General features: G+C 43.8%; 1 protein-coding gene across 3 annotated transcripts in view; it reads left to right on the top strand.

The window, feature by feature from the left end:
* pou3f3b (POU class 3 homeobox 3b) overlaps positions 1-14314 on the top strand; it is a 170225-nt gene extending 155911 nt beyond the window's left edge. The window contains exons 1-2 of one of the 3 annotated variants that reach the window (XM_032506238.1): positions 11915-13821; positions 14167-14314. In XM_032506238.1, the coding sequence (XP_032362129.1) occupies positions 12610-13821; positions 14167-14265 (1311 nt within the window). In that variant the 5' untranslated portion in view covers positions 11915-12609 and the 3' untranslated portion in view covers positions 14266-14314. Of the gene's footprint in view, positions 1-11914; positions 13822-14166 lie in introns of those variants that run through there. The other 2 variants (XR_004327904.1, XR_004327902.1) reach the window with 2 other exon arrangements.
* The last annotated feature ends 252 nt before the right edge of the window (positions 14315-14566 follow it).

Raw genomic sequence — 14566 nt, 5'->3', positions numbered from 1 at the left:
ATATATATATATATATATATAAACAATATGAAGACAGAGTAATGTCCTCCAATCCTCAGGACAGATTTAATGTGATTCTACTCTGGAACCAAAATCCTGGTTTTGAAGAAAATGCCAAAACCGGCAACAAATGACTAAGCGCGCACACACACTGAAACAGTACACATGTTCACAACACAGTCGGCATCACTGACAAACTGACAGTGCACGACCGAAAAGCCAAAAGCTGAGAGGCATATTTGACTTGACAGTCCATGCTGAGGCAATTTCCCAACATGGTTGAATAACAAAGTTCCATTGTGCTCTTTTTTGTGCCGCATGGTTTAATTCTCTTCTAACAATCATTTACACAAGCGTAAAGATTCCCCTTCTAAGTAAAACAGAAAAAAAAGGCTCTAAAACGAAAACAGAGGAAAGAGCGCAGAGTTTGCCCCCCCCCCCCAGTCTTGTGACATCCACTGTTTCCTAGCCTGGTTTACACTCTGCACCGAGGTCTGCTGGTGAGTAATGTGGGGTGGGTGTGAGCTCAGAGGGGTCGGCGGCCAGCATGCAATCCCCTCAAAGCCGTATTTGTGAGGCAGCTGGCTTCAACGCTCACGCCCGGCCTGGACGAAGAAGGAGGGAGGAGATAGGAGGGGGGAGAAAGGGGGCGAGCAGCAGCACTGTGAAGCAGGGAAGAGAGAGCGTGCCTGTAAGTGTGGCCAATCGTACTGCTGTAGAGGCTTTTGCAGTTGTCGTACATCCAGAAATCACGTCTGGTGTCTCCACTCGAGACTGTAGAGTTGAGTGAAAAGGTCACGAAGAAATGTTTGACTTGTCAACTTCTTTGAGCACGAAGGAGTTGCACCAGCACTTACTATAGATACAAAGAATTGTAATTATTTCACAAATTATCATGAAAGTTGGAGATTCTTCAGAAAATATCTCCAGAAGGTTGAGATAAGTTGACACTGAGTAACACACACCTAATAGCTTTGTAGTTAACCAGGCTAATCAAACAAAGCAATGTTAGTAATAGCATTTTAATTTCACCCGTAAAATAGTTATTCTTATTTGCATAGCACAGTGCTGTACTTTCAAAACTAAAGACACAAAAATAACAGAAATTACTGGGATAATACAACTTCAAAAATGGGTTTGATTTAAAAAGATGAGCCAAAATTAAATCAAGAGTGGAACAGACAGGGCTAAAAAATAACACCCAATTCAGAAACTCAAAAATAGTCCCAAATTTGTGCATTTACTGTTATTGCCCCCGATCTCTTGTGGTCTTAAGTCTAAAAAAGGGCACCTTCTAGTAAAGTTGTGATGGAGAATCCGGGGTGTGAATGCTAGAGTCAGGACATGGAATTTTTCAAAGTTAACTTTAAAAACATGGTCTGAAAATGTTGTATCTCGGTTACGTCAAGTAATCATCTCAAAATAAGCAAGTTGTATTTATGAAGAATTTAACTCTAAGCAGATCATGTCATCAACTGCGTTCTGGTCAACCCCACAAACCAGTCAACAATAATCAGATTTTCATTCAAACACTGCTCTATCTTTATTGGTGCACAGAAATAAATGAAACCACATTGTCCCAGACAGAGTCCCGCCCACTTCAAACCAGCGAATACTGAAAACAAAACTAAACTACAGAAATCTCTGTTGTTAAATAAAAAGTGTTTGTGTTCAGCAGATAATTGTGTGTTCACATAGGATTGAGTTGAGAAGGTGGTTGACAAAATAGACTTTCAGGGCCTCAGAGTCTGGACCACAAATATCCTAGAGCCAGAGCATTAAAAATAATCCACTACAGGCCAATGCAACGATGCATGGGTTTGAAACCAACACACAGGTTATATAGCTCGAATAGCAAATTCTATCAGATTAAAACAATGTCAAAAATCTTACTGAAGGAGCTAAACTCTGTCATGTAGGAGCACAGTCATAACCATTCATAACCATTATGCCCTGCTTAATACCTCCAACATGGCCGACAGAGAGTGAATAACATCACCTAAATGCCCTCTCTGCAGTTGATATGGCTGTGTGTGTGTGTGTGTGTGTGTGTGTGTGTGTGTGTGTGTGTGTGTGTGTGTGTGTGTGTGTGTGTGTGTGTGTGTGTGTGTGTGTGTGTGTGTGTGTGTGTGTTTGAGAGAGAGTTGTAAGCCCAAGGAGGGGAGGAGGGAGAGTCATTTGGAAGAAGATGCATGTAAACCCATTTCCAAACAAATGGGCCTGACTGCACGGCAACAGGGAGAGGTGCCATAAGCGTCCGGCGTGCATAATGGCCGCATGAATCAAGACTTCCCGGCTGCCGAACGTGACCACACTAGCTTGCGTATGAATAGCACACGTCACCCGCGGCCGCATATCATCAACAACAGTTGCGTACCCCCACAGCAAGCCCCCATTCCAAACGTTGAGAGCCACTGATCATTGTTATAGACGCCTTGGAGCTGCAGCTAGCTAGCCACGCTCAGCCAGTCATACATGTTTACTCTGTGTGTGTGTGTGATGGAGATGCAGTACAATATAATACGTGCAAAGCCTCCATTGACTTATACAGGGGTCTCAAAGTATGGCCTGGGGACACACAGTGGCCCTGTGGATGCTTATAAAGGACCATGCATTGGCAAGTTTTAGCTCCTTTATACACATCATGTATACTTTAGATATTTCCCCAACTGTTCCAGGCAGCCACTGGTTTCCATTCATTTCAGTGAAGTGTGAAAATAGATTAGCAGACAGCTTACTTCAGATTGTTATTTGTCACCGTAAACATTTAGTCTGCATACATCTTTCGTCAACGTTGCAGACTTAAAAGTTTTCCTTCAATACATTTATGGAACCGTCAAAATTGAATGGCATGTTTTAGGAGTCTTCTTATAGGTTGGTAAATAAATTAAAATCCATGGCTGCCTGGGACAGTTGAAAAAAATATAGTAAAATCTTGTAAAACTCTGCAGCCTGCTTTTTTTAAAATACCAAAAAAGGAAACAGGATTTGCAGGAAATATACAACTTAGCATTTCATATCATACAGAAATGACTGGAAGCCAATGGATGACTGGAATAACCCACATATTCCGGACTCTATGATCGTTTAATGGTACAACAATATGTACATAGACGCTGTTATTGTGTTGTTACTTTACTTTCCCCTCCATCCACCCTGCACTAGTCCCATTAGAGCTTTAGATTTTCTGCTCATTTGCTAAGCATCATGGATCGTCAGATGGTTTGTCTGTCTCTACGTATGCATCACACCTGCAGCTTGACACATGTACAGAAACACACACACACACATACACACACACACACACAGCTGGGTAAACTTGGCAGCTTAGTTTACAGAATTATGGATAGTGTACACACTCACACACAGACGCTATAGTCATCAAATATGCAGCTTTCTGTGCTCTACAAGTAGAATATTCCTAAACAGAAACACAGCACACTTGTGCACACACTCGGTGCATGTATGGCACACCATGCAGGCAGGCTGCCTTTACCCCGAAAGGCCTGGCTCGGAGTCAGGGCCCCACCGGTGACTCCAGCTACCCTTCGTACCCTCTAGCCAACATGGCAGCTCTATGTGTGTGCAAGCATGTGTGTCCAAGAACATTCAACAATGTTTGCATGCGTTGGAGTGTGTTTGAGTGCGCGTGTGCGTGTGTGTTTTTCAGGGTGGCGGGGTTGCCTCCAACGTGGAGCAATGAGGCCATTATTTATCCCTGTTTGGGACAAAGGCAGGAGCGTTGAATTTGCGATGCAATGCGACGCACATACAGACCGAGAGACGACATTTCCTCCCAATTTCCCTCATGAATATCAAAGCCGCCACCACCACAACACATAAGGAAAAATTACAGCCCTATTATTTTATTTGCATTACCTGTAATAGGCAGCATATTGGGTACTGTATTTATTGCCTTATCAGCACCGGCTTGGCTGTAAACATTTGCTGATTTATTAGCCGTGTAGGCTTTGCCCAAACATCACACGTAATTACTTAGCAAATACTGCAAAGGTGGTATCTGGAATTGTTGTTTTTACTACTTTGTGGGGTTTGAGATGGATTGTCCAGACTTAGTTCAGAGAAAGCAGGCAGCTTTGGTGTTAGAGGTTGAAGCGTGTATTACAGATGGGGGGTCTTAGAGGCTAGTTTTTCCTGCTGCTGGCTCGGACCCAGACATGCCTACAGCCTCGACAGGGAATCAGAGACTGGCTGTTATTTGTACAGCTCTATATCCAGACTCCCTCCTATCGGAGACGTTGTTAGGTTAGTGGTGTTTTTTCTGTACCTGAGTGCCCGCTTCCATCCAATTATGTTGTTTGTCTTCTCAAAGGCCTCAATACCTCTAGCTTTGCAGCCTGCTGTTCCACACACACTTTTCCACAAAGTTAGATAGAACTATATCCATTAAGTGAAATGAGCAAAAAAAAAGCACAAGAGAGGGTTACCCTAGATGCGCCCGTTCTTCTGTTATCCAATTTTACTGGGATTTGGAGTGATTTGCGCCTGGCTCCTCGAGGGAAATAAATACTTTGATTAATGTAATCCTGGGCAGGGAGGTGCCACAAACCCCCCCCCCCTCTATCCTCAGGGAACGCCACTGTTTAACAAACAAAAACAAAAAGCAGGGACTATACAGAGACATGCACCGTGGCTACAAACACGCTGCTGAAGCAACGCGACTTCCATAGATTTGATTTCCTGCGGATTTAGTTTATTTATTAATTACTCAGCCTAATAACACAATATCATTCTTGATTAGCAGTGTATACACTCTAATAGAAGAGAACAATACCAGCGTGTCCGTCTCTGATTTGCATACACAATAAATCTGTGGTTTGTTTTGATGCGGAGCTGGAGGTGGGGTTTCAGATGTGGTGTGGTGTGTGTGTGGGGTTGTGGGGTGTGTTGTGTGTGGGTGTGTGTGTGTGTGTGTGTGTGTGTGTGTGTGGTGTGTGTGTGGTGTGGGTGTGTGTGTGTGTGTGTGTGTGTGAGAGAGAGAGAGAGAGAGAGAGAGTGGAGTGAGAGTGAAGGAGGATGTGGCCGGGACGATGAGGCAACCAGCAAATGGGTTGAGGGACGGGGGTGGGGTGAAGCTGAAGACAGACAGACAAAGCACCCCCCTCTCGCCCAAATGCACACACACCAAACACAACACTCTTCCCTCTTCTCCTCTGTCACTCTGACTCAGAAAGCTGCATTCATCTTATCTTCACCGATCTGTCCCCCGTCACTCACCTCCTCACCAGCCGGCACCAGTGGCGGTGTTGTGTGTGTGTGTGTGTGTGGGTGTGTGTGTGTGTGTGTGTATGTATAGGTGTGTGTGTGTGTGTGTGTGTGTGTGTGTGTGTGCCATACAATAACCTGCATTTACATCTGCCATACAGATGAATCTTTTCCTCCCATACATCTTGTTTTTTCTTGTTTCACGACAAACTAACCTCAGTGCAACTTTTAAACTTTACTCTCAAATTAATTCACGCCTCAATTATGTTTCTAAAAAAACAACGTAATTCGTTTTAATCTGTTGCTCATTCTCTCTGCCCCACAAATAAAAACATCATTAATTGTGTCTTATCGAAACATTTTTAAATCCTATGCTGTATTGTTCAATTTTATTTGTTAGAAAAACTGTTTTAATAAATAAATTAACTGGCAAAACTCCCATGAAGGAAATGTGTAAACACCAAACACCACCCTGCGCTTCAAACAGCATTTTCTAACCCTGCAGATCCCTGTTTTAGGCCAAATTATGACATCCCTATTGATTTCCAATCCCAAATCAATACCAGCTGTGCTGATACGTGTCTGAACCATGACTCTTGGTGAAATGAGCACTGAGCACCACTGGAGAGTCCGTGATAACACTAAACACATAATCTTTACCTGCATGTCAGCCCATTTACAATCTGTATGCCCACAGCGCTGCATGGCTCATGCAGGGCAATTACTAACCCCACGTAGTGGAATAAGAGGTGTATATAACTCTATAGTGGCCTTTATTAATAGAATATTAATAAAGTGTCTCTGTCTCGTCTGAATGGGTTGAGGAAAAAATCCCATTCATGTCTGAAATTGAAGACATGTTTAATGCTTACACTGATATTCAGTGTAGCCCATTTAATTAACGGTATGGTAGCTACATTATTATTTAAGTGCTCCAAGTTGAATTTGGCTTTAAATCAACGTTTGGCCTGACGTAAGACACACTCAACGTATGTCGTTTCAGATTAGTGACTGGACCAAGGGGAAGAAAATAAATTACGTAGCCCATAGGCAACTTAAATAGGCCATAATTAAAATGGCAGGAATTTCATCAATTTAATCTGAATAGTGTGACCAGGGGAAGTGGAAGCTACAGGCACCCACGCTGGGTTTACCCACCTATTGAGGCTCACATAAATCTGTCATAAATGAATGGCGGCTGCAGAATCAAAGTGATGACACTATGAGGATGTTTACGAGGGAGAAAGTAGATGACTGTTGTGGGTGAATTGACTTTTGTTCATACTGGTGTTTTTGTCTTGTGGTCATTGTCTAGTGGACATGATTTTGATCTTATTTAACATATTTTTTTCTATAAAATCATCTTTAAAACACCTTTTAAATTCAAATGTGTGCTCCATTTGGCATGCTACTTCTGATGGGGGGGGGGTTGGGGGGATGGAAGTTCATGAAAGCATCTTGATGAATTAGACAATCTGTTCCTGGAGGAATAAATAAATGGCCTCCTGCTACCAATAAGCATCATTGTTCGGCATGACAGAATGGGTGCATAATGCAGAGCAATAACGCACAGTTGCTGCTTTGATGCTTTGTTGCTGCTGCGGGTGTTAGTGGTGCTGCTAGTGATGACGATGATGAAGAAGAACACTCGATGGTGCAAACACTAAATGCCCGGCCAAGCATGTGGAGAAATTGCAATGCACTAATTTTCCAGGATGAATCATGAGTCCTGCCCAGCCCTGTTTTTTAAATAATTCTTAAAGTCGCCGGTTAGTCATACGTTTCCACACAGATCTGCTAGCTCAGACTTATGGCTTATAGGCTACTGCAGATGGCAACTGGCTTAATACAGCTTGCAGGGGCATATCTAATCCCAGACTATTTGCATATCAACTAGGGGCTGTCATTGATAGGCTGCCTGTCACAGCCTTGTACTGATCAATACGAGCATGTTTCTTAACTCATGATGCTTATGAAAATGTGCATTGAAATATGTGCAAAATAATAATGGATGTGGGGGTCTGGCTTGCAATGAAATTGGGTGGGATAGCCTTAAAAATTGGATAATTAAATTAAGGTGATTTAATTGCCTCTGGGATTGAGGGATGAACAGAATATAGTCTAAGCCCTCATTGTGTCTGGTGTGTTTGGCCAGAATTAGCAAAATGCAACATTTTTTCTTAAACTGTGTGCGTGTGTGTGTGTGTGTGTGTGTGTGTTGTTTCTCTATAGTGACCCGTTCAGCCATTTTCCTCCTTCAGCCCAGTGATATCTTAATTGCCAATCGTGTCATCCAGCCATCAATTCATGTCTGTTCTTGAAACGTTGGCCATAAAATTATAAGGATGCTCCATGTACACTGCAAAAAAATAAAAATATATATATCTCCATTTCAGGGGGTTTAATTCAGTAGTTCTGTCTTAAAATGTTCCTATTATTTTGTAAAAAAAATTAAAATGTGCACATTAAGCAGCTTGGTTAAAAAACATATGTGAATCGAGAGATTTTAGAGTGCTGTTACATGTTGTTAAATGTGGTGTGTTTCTCACATGGAGGATCAATAAAAACTTGATTTATAATCTAGAGATTTTACTTGAAAGTAAACGTTATTTAATGAAAATAAAGGATGAAATATGCACTGGAAGCGTGTGGAATCAGCTCACCATGTCACACTGTGTCAAAATAAATAATTCTATAAATATTCAAAAAAAAGAACATAATTCAAAAATGTGACATAAAATGGACATTTTTTTTGCAATGTAATGTATGCATATTTGCAACATGAGTGAGCGCGACACCTGGCGGCAGTTATGATTTTATTTTTTCGGATTCAGCCAACAATGACTACTAAAATCTATTTCCCCTCCGCCCTGACTCCAGCACCCTGCAGCCTGCAGGAGACACACGTTGGATTACAATCCAAAGAACATATTCCTCTTTTCTCGTCATCCCGGTGATTAAAACCCATAATAAATTACAAGTAAGTGGGAAAGGAGTGCGTCACATCACGTTTCCTTTACGCACAAAAAAATAGTTTTTGATCATTTTTTAAAACATCGCGATAACTTGTTTGGCCTTTTAAAAACCCAAGTCAACAACATCAAGTCATGATTTGACAAACTAAAACTTAAACTATTCACTCTGTTAAAATGAGCTCTGGTTATTTCCCATGACCAAGTGGTGATGAAAACTGTTCAAAATTAAACCTAAAATTACAACAAAAAAGGCAATACAACCAGAATATAGTTGTAATTATTGTTTGTTTGTTTTGGATTTTTTTGGATTGGGTTTTGAGGGGGGGTGGCAGATGGAGTAATGTCGTTACAGTAACGCGTTACCGCCCAGCACCAGTGCTGCTGGCCCGGGACATCGAGCCTCTTTTCATCTCGACTCCAGTGCACAAACATACAGCTTAATGCGACCAGTGTTTCCCCCTTTTATTGGGCTCACCATGGCTACCAAGTGCTGGGCTCAGAAATGCACTCCCCATCAATGAGGGGGAAAAGAGTTAACCCGTGAGAAGCAAAAAAAATAACCCCTTAGCAAACCAAACGAGTTCTTCATCCACAAATTCGGGATCATGCGCGATAAATCATGTGTGATGGACTTTTGAAAATAGCCGACAGTTGTGACAGACACTAAAATGATTATTGTCTGCCATTAAATAATTGCCTGGGACCACATGTCTTTTCCAACTGCGCTTTTTTTTTTTTTAATCTGTCGTTTTTAGTTTTCTTGACATTTCCTCGCTCCTTGAACAGCTCCAAAACAACAACAAAAAACACCAAAATAAAGAAGAAACCAGCATCAGCCTCCATTAACATCACAGGCTATTTGTGAGCTTTGGCTGCCTGGATGGGTGCAGGTTAGGAGCGGGCTTTGCTCGACAAGCTGCTGCATTCAAACTTTAAACAAACTTCTGCAGCGGCGAGATCGATTTATATTAAACGATTTCATATTGCACTTGCCTACGCGGTCCCTCTGGAGAATTCAACCGAGGGATCTCTCTTTCTCTCTCTCTTTCTCTTTCACTCCCTCTCTTCTCTCTCTCTCTCTGCCTGCTTAAAATGTGATTGATTGCACTTTTCTCCGGTGGACATTCACTACAAAACAGCCCAGCTTATCCATCTGTCCGCTATTTATATAAAAGCCAAAAAGGGCTGGGGCGCAAAAGCAAACTGCAGCGCGCGTATTGATTTGTACGCATGCAGGGTAAAAGGGGAAAAAAATGACACGTATTTGCAATTCGGTTTTTAAGTATAAGAGAATATGACTGTACCTCGGCGCAGAAAGAAGGCTGAAATATCATTTAAAGTAGTCTTTAAGGATGCAGCCACAGTGGAGGCAATGCGCGAGAAGACGATAAACTCAACATTCCTCATGCGTAAAAAAGAAATCCGCATAGATAATTGTTGACTTACCTTGTGTCCAAGAAAAGAGGAAATAGCTTCACATTGTTCATATGGAGCCTGTAAATGGTTATCTCCCTTTCCTACGACTCGGTGCTCCCTAAGATTTTCTTTCCTCTGCCTCAACTGAGCAGGAGCACTCCTCGGCTCCCGCTATTATTTTCACTAAAATATATGAAAATTTATGCAAATGAAAATCAGCACTAACTGTTCGTCTCTTGTTATACTTGGGGATGATTTTTTTCCTCTCCCCCCTTTTCTTTCTTTTTTTTGCATACAAAATAAATGAACTCCCCCAGCAGGGAACTTGGGGACCTTTTAATAATAAGCAGATAAATAATAAACACATCCTATATCAGAGAGGAGTGTTTTTATCGCCGCGCTGTGATTGCGGGGAGCATTTCGGTTATGCCTTTCTGACTCTAATTCTTTATATATTATTTTCAATTTGAGGGGTTATCATGTGGAAGGAGCCCTCTTCTCTGCACCTTGGTGTCACGTTTGTGCTGGCCTATGACGCCTGAGACGCCCTTTTCAAAGCGTGCAGTGTGGATGGGACAGCAGTAATTTAGACAGAAATCCTCACTGTATATTAATGAATAGAGGGCCCCATGGTTCTGGACCCTAGCCTGCCTATTCAATGTAAACAAATCCACGAGGCTCCCTCGGTTTTGAGCCCAGTCCAAATTAAATCTACTGGGATGAGAAGGGGGGGGGGGGAGCACTGGCATGGAGTATACACAGCCTGTGCCCTTAAATCCCTTTTGCACTAAAATCTTCGCAACATCTTTGATTTGGAGAGCTGTGGGGTTACGCGTGACATGTCGCTCTAACCTTTCTACAAAATAGTTAATCCTGTCAGAGAATCACCTGCCACAGGCCTCGTTTTGGTCAGGTGGACTCAACAGGCTGCTGACACCCAACCAAGGGGTGCACTGGGAGTATTACCACCCATGGGTGCGTCCATAGGCGCAAAGATCCCACGCACTAACAAAGGCCCTATTCATGCCGCGGGTTGTGGTCATCTTGAGGGATGGTGAGCGTTTTAAGCTACATCTCTCGATTTTTTCCTCCTTTTTTTCTTAAGCCACCCTGCACGCACACATCCCCCAAGGACTGCTCAATTTGCCCTTGTTTTGGTTGCCACTTTCTCTCTCCCTGTGCTTCAGAGAGGTTGCCTGTGCGCGGCGTTTCCGCATGGAAGCCTCCCCGCAACCTTTGCGCGTTAACTCCTGAGGAGCCGAGGCGCAGAGCTGCCCTGGCTCAGGGGCTGCAGTGCTTTCAAATCATTACACGTCCTCTCTGTGCTTTGCATGTTTACGTGCTGCAGTGTCATGGTTTTCTGAGACTTTTTTTTTTTTTAACATATGCCCATAAACAATTAACCTGAGCTGGTAATTTTCTCCAAACCGTTTTGAATTGCTAATCTTACTTTATTAACACACCAGTGCACTTCATCTAGGCCTTTACATGTAACATAACACGATGAAGCATGTACCATTTAGTTTTTTTATTCTAAGTCTTTTTTTGTATTTTTCACGGTGTGGCCCAGAGGGAATTAAACCCCTAACCGTGGCACTACGGATGCCTGGCTTATTCTATTACACAACCAGGTCAGGCCACCAGACAGTTATAATAGTTACCAACAGATCTTAGTATCAAATGCGCGTGCGAGTTTTGACTACACTCAAGCCTTGTATTAGTCCAGGATGTGTTTGTAACAACAGCAGAACATAACCGTATTTGTTTTTATTAATTCTAGTTAGAGTTTATCCGTATATTCTAACATGTAAATATTGCTTATATTGGAATGTACTTTCAAACAGGTGTATCTTTATTTATATATATATATATATATATATATATATATATATATATATAGAAGAAAGCATAGCCTACATCGAAGCTTTTCTGGGGGAAAAAGAAAAGCATTTTATGATGGTGGTTTGACTCCTGATAATCACAACAAGCTAGAGGTCACACTTTAACGCCCTTTTTGATTTACCCCTTCACCCCTGTTTGTGCACTAATGCCTCGGTACTATTTACTACCAAGTTGTGTCCCCTGTTATGTTTGGACTGCAATTAAAAATCAGCCAATTGGAACAGCCGGAAGGAGGGCTCGTGCGCCCGAAGCAAGGGCTGGCGAGACCTGCCAATCACACCCCTGGTAGCCAATCAACGGGGACGCACGGGGTAAACATCCGCGCGTCGTCGGGCTTGGAATGGGGCGGGACTACACGGCCTGTCAGGGAGGGAGAGAGAGAGAGAGAGAGAGATTTAGAGAGAGAGGAGGAGAGAGAGAACGAATGAGAGAAGAGGCTCGCAGGCAGCGCCGTACACTGTTATACTGGATTGTACTTCATCGGGAGTTTGCGGTTTGGCAGGTTTATATACATCAAAACAGAACAAAGAGAGAGGCTCTACAGTGCTATAAAAGAAGACAGAGAAAAGAATAAAGCGAGGGAGAAATCTCGGCGACTGAATTACAAAAGAACTAAGGACACTCTGCTAATGTTTTTCACATCCAAAGGGGACATTAACTGGGACTTTGTACATTGTGGAGAATTTGCAAGGCTTTTTGTTTTTTGCGTGCACCAAAAGTTTGTATGGGACACCGCTTTTTTCCTCTATATTTGAATTTTTAATGCTTACAATTTCATCCCAGTGCAAAACTTTCTAAACGGACTGCACATGGTTCCAAAGGGCTTTTGAAAACCTGGAATTGTATTCGCCGACTTCCATGCACAACTGTTTGAACTAGAATGTTGTAAATACATGCGGATTTTATTCAGTTTTCTGCCACCGTTTTTGAAGCTTTTTTTGCGTTTTTACGCGCGTCGATGGTATTGCCAAAAACCTACTCATACTTTTAAAGTTTGAATAATTCATGAGATACAATTTGCCTGCTCGAAAGAAGTGACTGTAAAAAGGGAGGGGGGTTATCCACAAACATATTCATAAGGGTTGACGGAATGGCCACCGCGGCTTCCAATCCTTATCTGCCCAGCAATAGTATCTTATCGTCCGGCTCCCTCGTGCACTCTGACTCTGGAGGTGGTGGCATGCAGCCGGGCAGTGCTGCGGTTACCTCGGGGTCTGGGGTCTACAGGGGAGACCCCTCAGTCAAGATGGTACAGAGTGACTTTATGCAAGGCGCAATGGCAGCGAGCAACGGGGGACACATGCTGAGCCATGCCCACCAGTGGGTGACATCCCTCCCGCACGCCGCAGCGGCCGCAGCAGCAGCCGCGGTGGCTGCAGCGGAAGCCGGATCCCCCTGGTCGTCGAGTCCCGTTGGGATGACGGGCAGCCCACAGCAGCAGGACGTGAAAAACTCCGGCAGAGACGATCTGCACACGGGCACCGCGCTGCACCACAGGCCCCCTCACTTAGCTCCCCATCAGACTCACGCCGGCGCTTGGGGTAGCACGACTGCGGCGCATATTAACTCCATATCCGGGGGACAGCAGCAGCAACAGTCGCTGCTCTACTCGCAGCCGGGGGGCTTCACTGTGAACGGGATGCTGAGTCCTGGGAGCCAGAGCCTGGTGCACCCGGGCTTGGTGAGGGGGGACACCCCGGATCTGGACCACGGCAGCCACCACCACCACCATCACCACCAGCATCAGCATCACCAGCACCACGGCGGCGTCAGCAGCCACGACCCGCACTCGGATGACGACACGCCAACCTCGGACGACCTGGAGCAGTTCGCCAAGCAGTTCAAGCAGCGGAGGATCAAACTGGGCTTTACGCAGGCGGACGTCGGCTTGGCTTTGGGCACCCTGTACGGGAACGTTTTCTCCCAGACGACCATTTGCAGATTCGAGGCTCTGCAGCTCAGCTTCAAGAACATGTGCAAGCTCAAGCCTTTGTTGAACAAGTGGCTCGAGGAGGCCGACTCGTCCACCGGCAGCCCCACCAGCATCGACAAGATCGCGGCGCAGGGGAGGAAGCGAAAGAAGCGCACATCCATCGAAGTGAGCGTCAAAGGGGCTTTGGAGAGCCACTTCCTAAAATGCCCCAAACCTTCGGCCCAGGAGATCACCAGCCTGGCGGACAACTTGCAGCTGGAGAAAGAGGTGGTTAGAGTGTGGTTTTGCAATAGGAGACAGAAGGAAAAACGGATGACGCCCCCAGGAGTGGCGCAGACGCCGGAGGATGTGTACTCTCAGGTCGGCAATGTGAGTGCAGAAACACCGCCCCCCTCCATGGACTGCAAAAGAATGTTCAGTGAAACATAGAACAGCACACAAGAATTATTTTATATGAAATTAAACTGATAAAAAAGCATACAGACTATCGCCAAGATAGCCAATTTTTTTGATACTGTGATTGTGAGGGAATATGAATGAGACTGCAAATGTGTTATCTATTTTTCACCAGAGAAAAAAAACAAACAGAAAGAGAGAGAGAGAGAAACTTCCCCTTCTTCCTCCCAACCCCCTCAGAAAAAAACGCATCGTTAACCTTCTTCCAGGCCCTGAAATGTCTTAACCTAAAAGGTTCCTTCTGCTTTTTTCTTTCAGGGGCATTTTTTAGTAGATTACTTAAAAGATGCAAGTGAAGCGAGCGACCAGAGGGTGACAACTACAAGTTCATTCCACCAGGTAATTTTGGCGCATTAAAAACACCACCAAGAGGAAAACCAAGTATTGTTTTTATTCTTTTTTTCTCTCCCCCCCACCCCCTCTTCAAACAATATTCCCCCATCACTATCTTGTGTTTGATTGAAGAAAACAAAGGAGCAGGCATTTTGTATATTTAGAAATGGGAACTGAACCGCCTTCCCTGCTCCCCCATGCCTATAACAATGACAAGAGGGGAGAAACTGCACCAATATGAACGAGAGTGACATCCACGAAGCTTCCATCATGATTTACAGCATTTTTTGGTTTTTGTCTGAGGGTGGACTGCATGGTTTCATTG

Source organism: Etheostoma spectabile, chromosome 24, assembly GCF_008692095.1.
Source record: "Etheostoma spectabile isolate EspeVRDwgs_2016 chromosome 24, UIUC_Espe_1.0, whole genome shotgun sequence".
Lineage (NCBI taxonomy): Eukaryota > Metazoa > Chordata > Actinopteri > Perciformes > Percidae > Etheostoma > Etheostoma spectabile.
The sequence above is the reverse complement of the archived record's forward strand: the minus strand, read 5'-3'. Positions and strand labels throughout refer to the sequence as shown.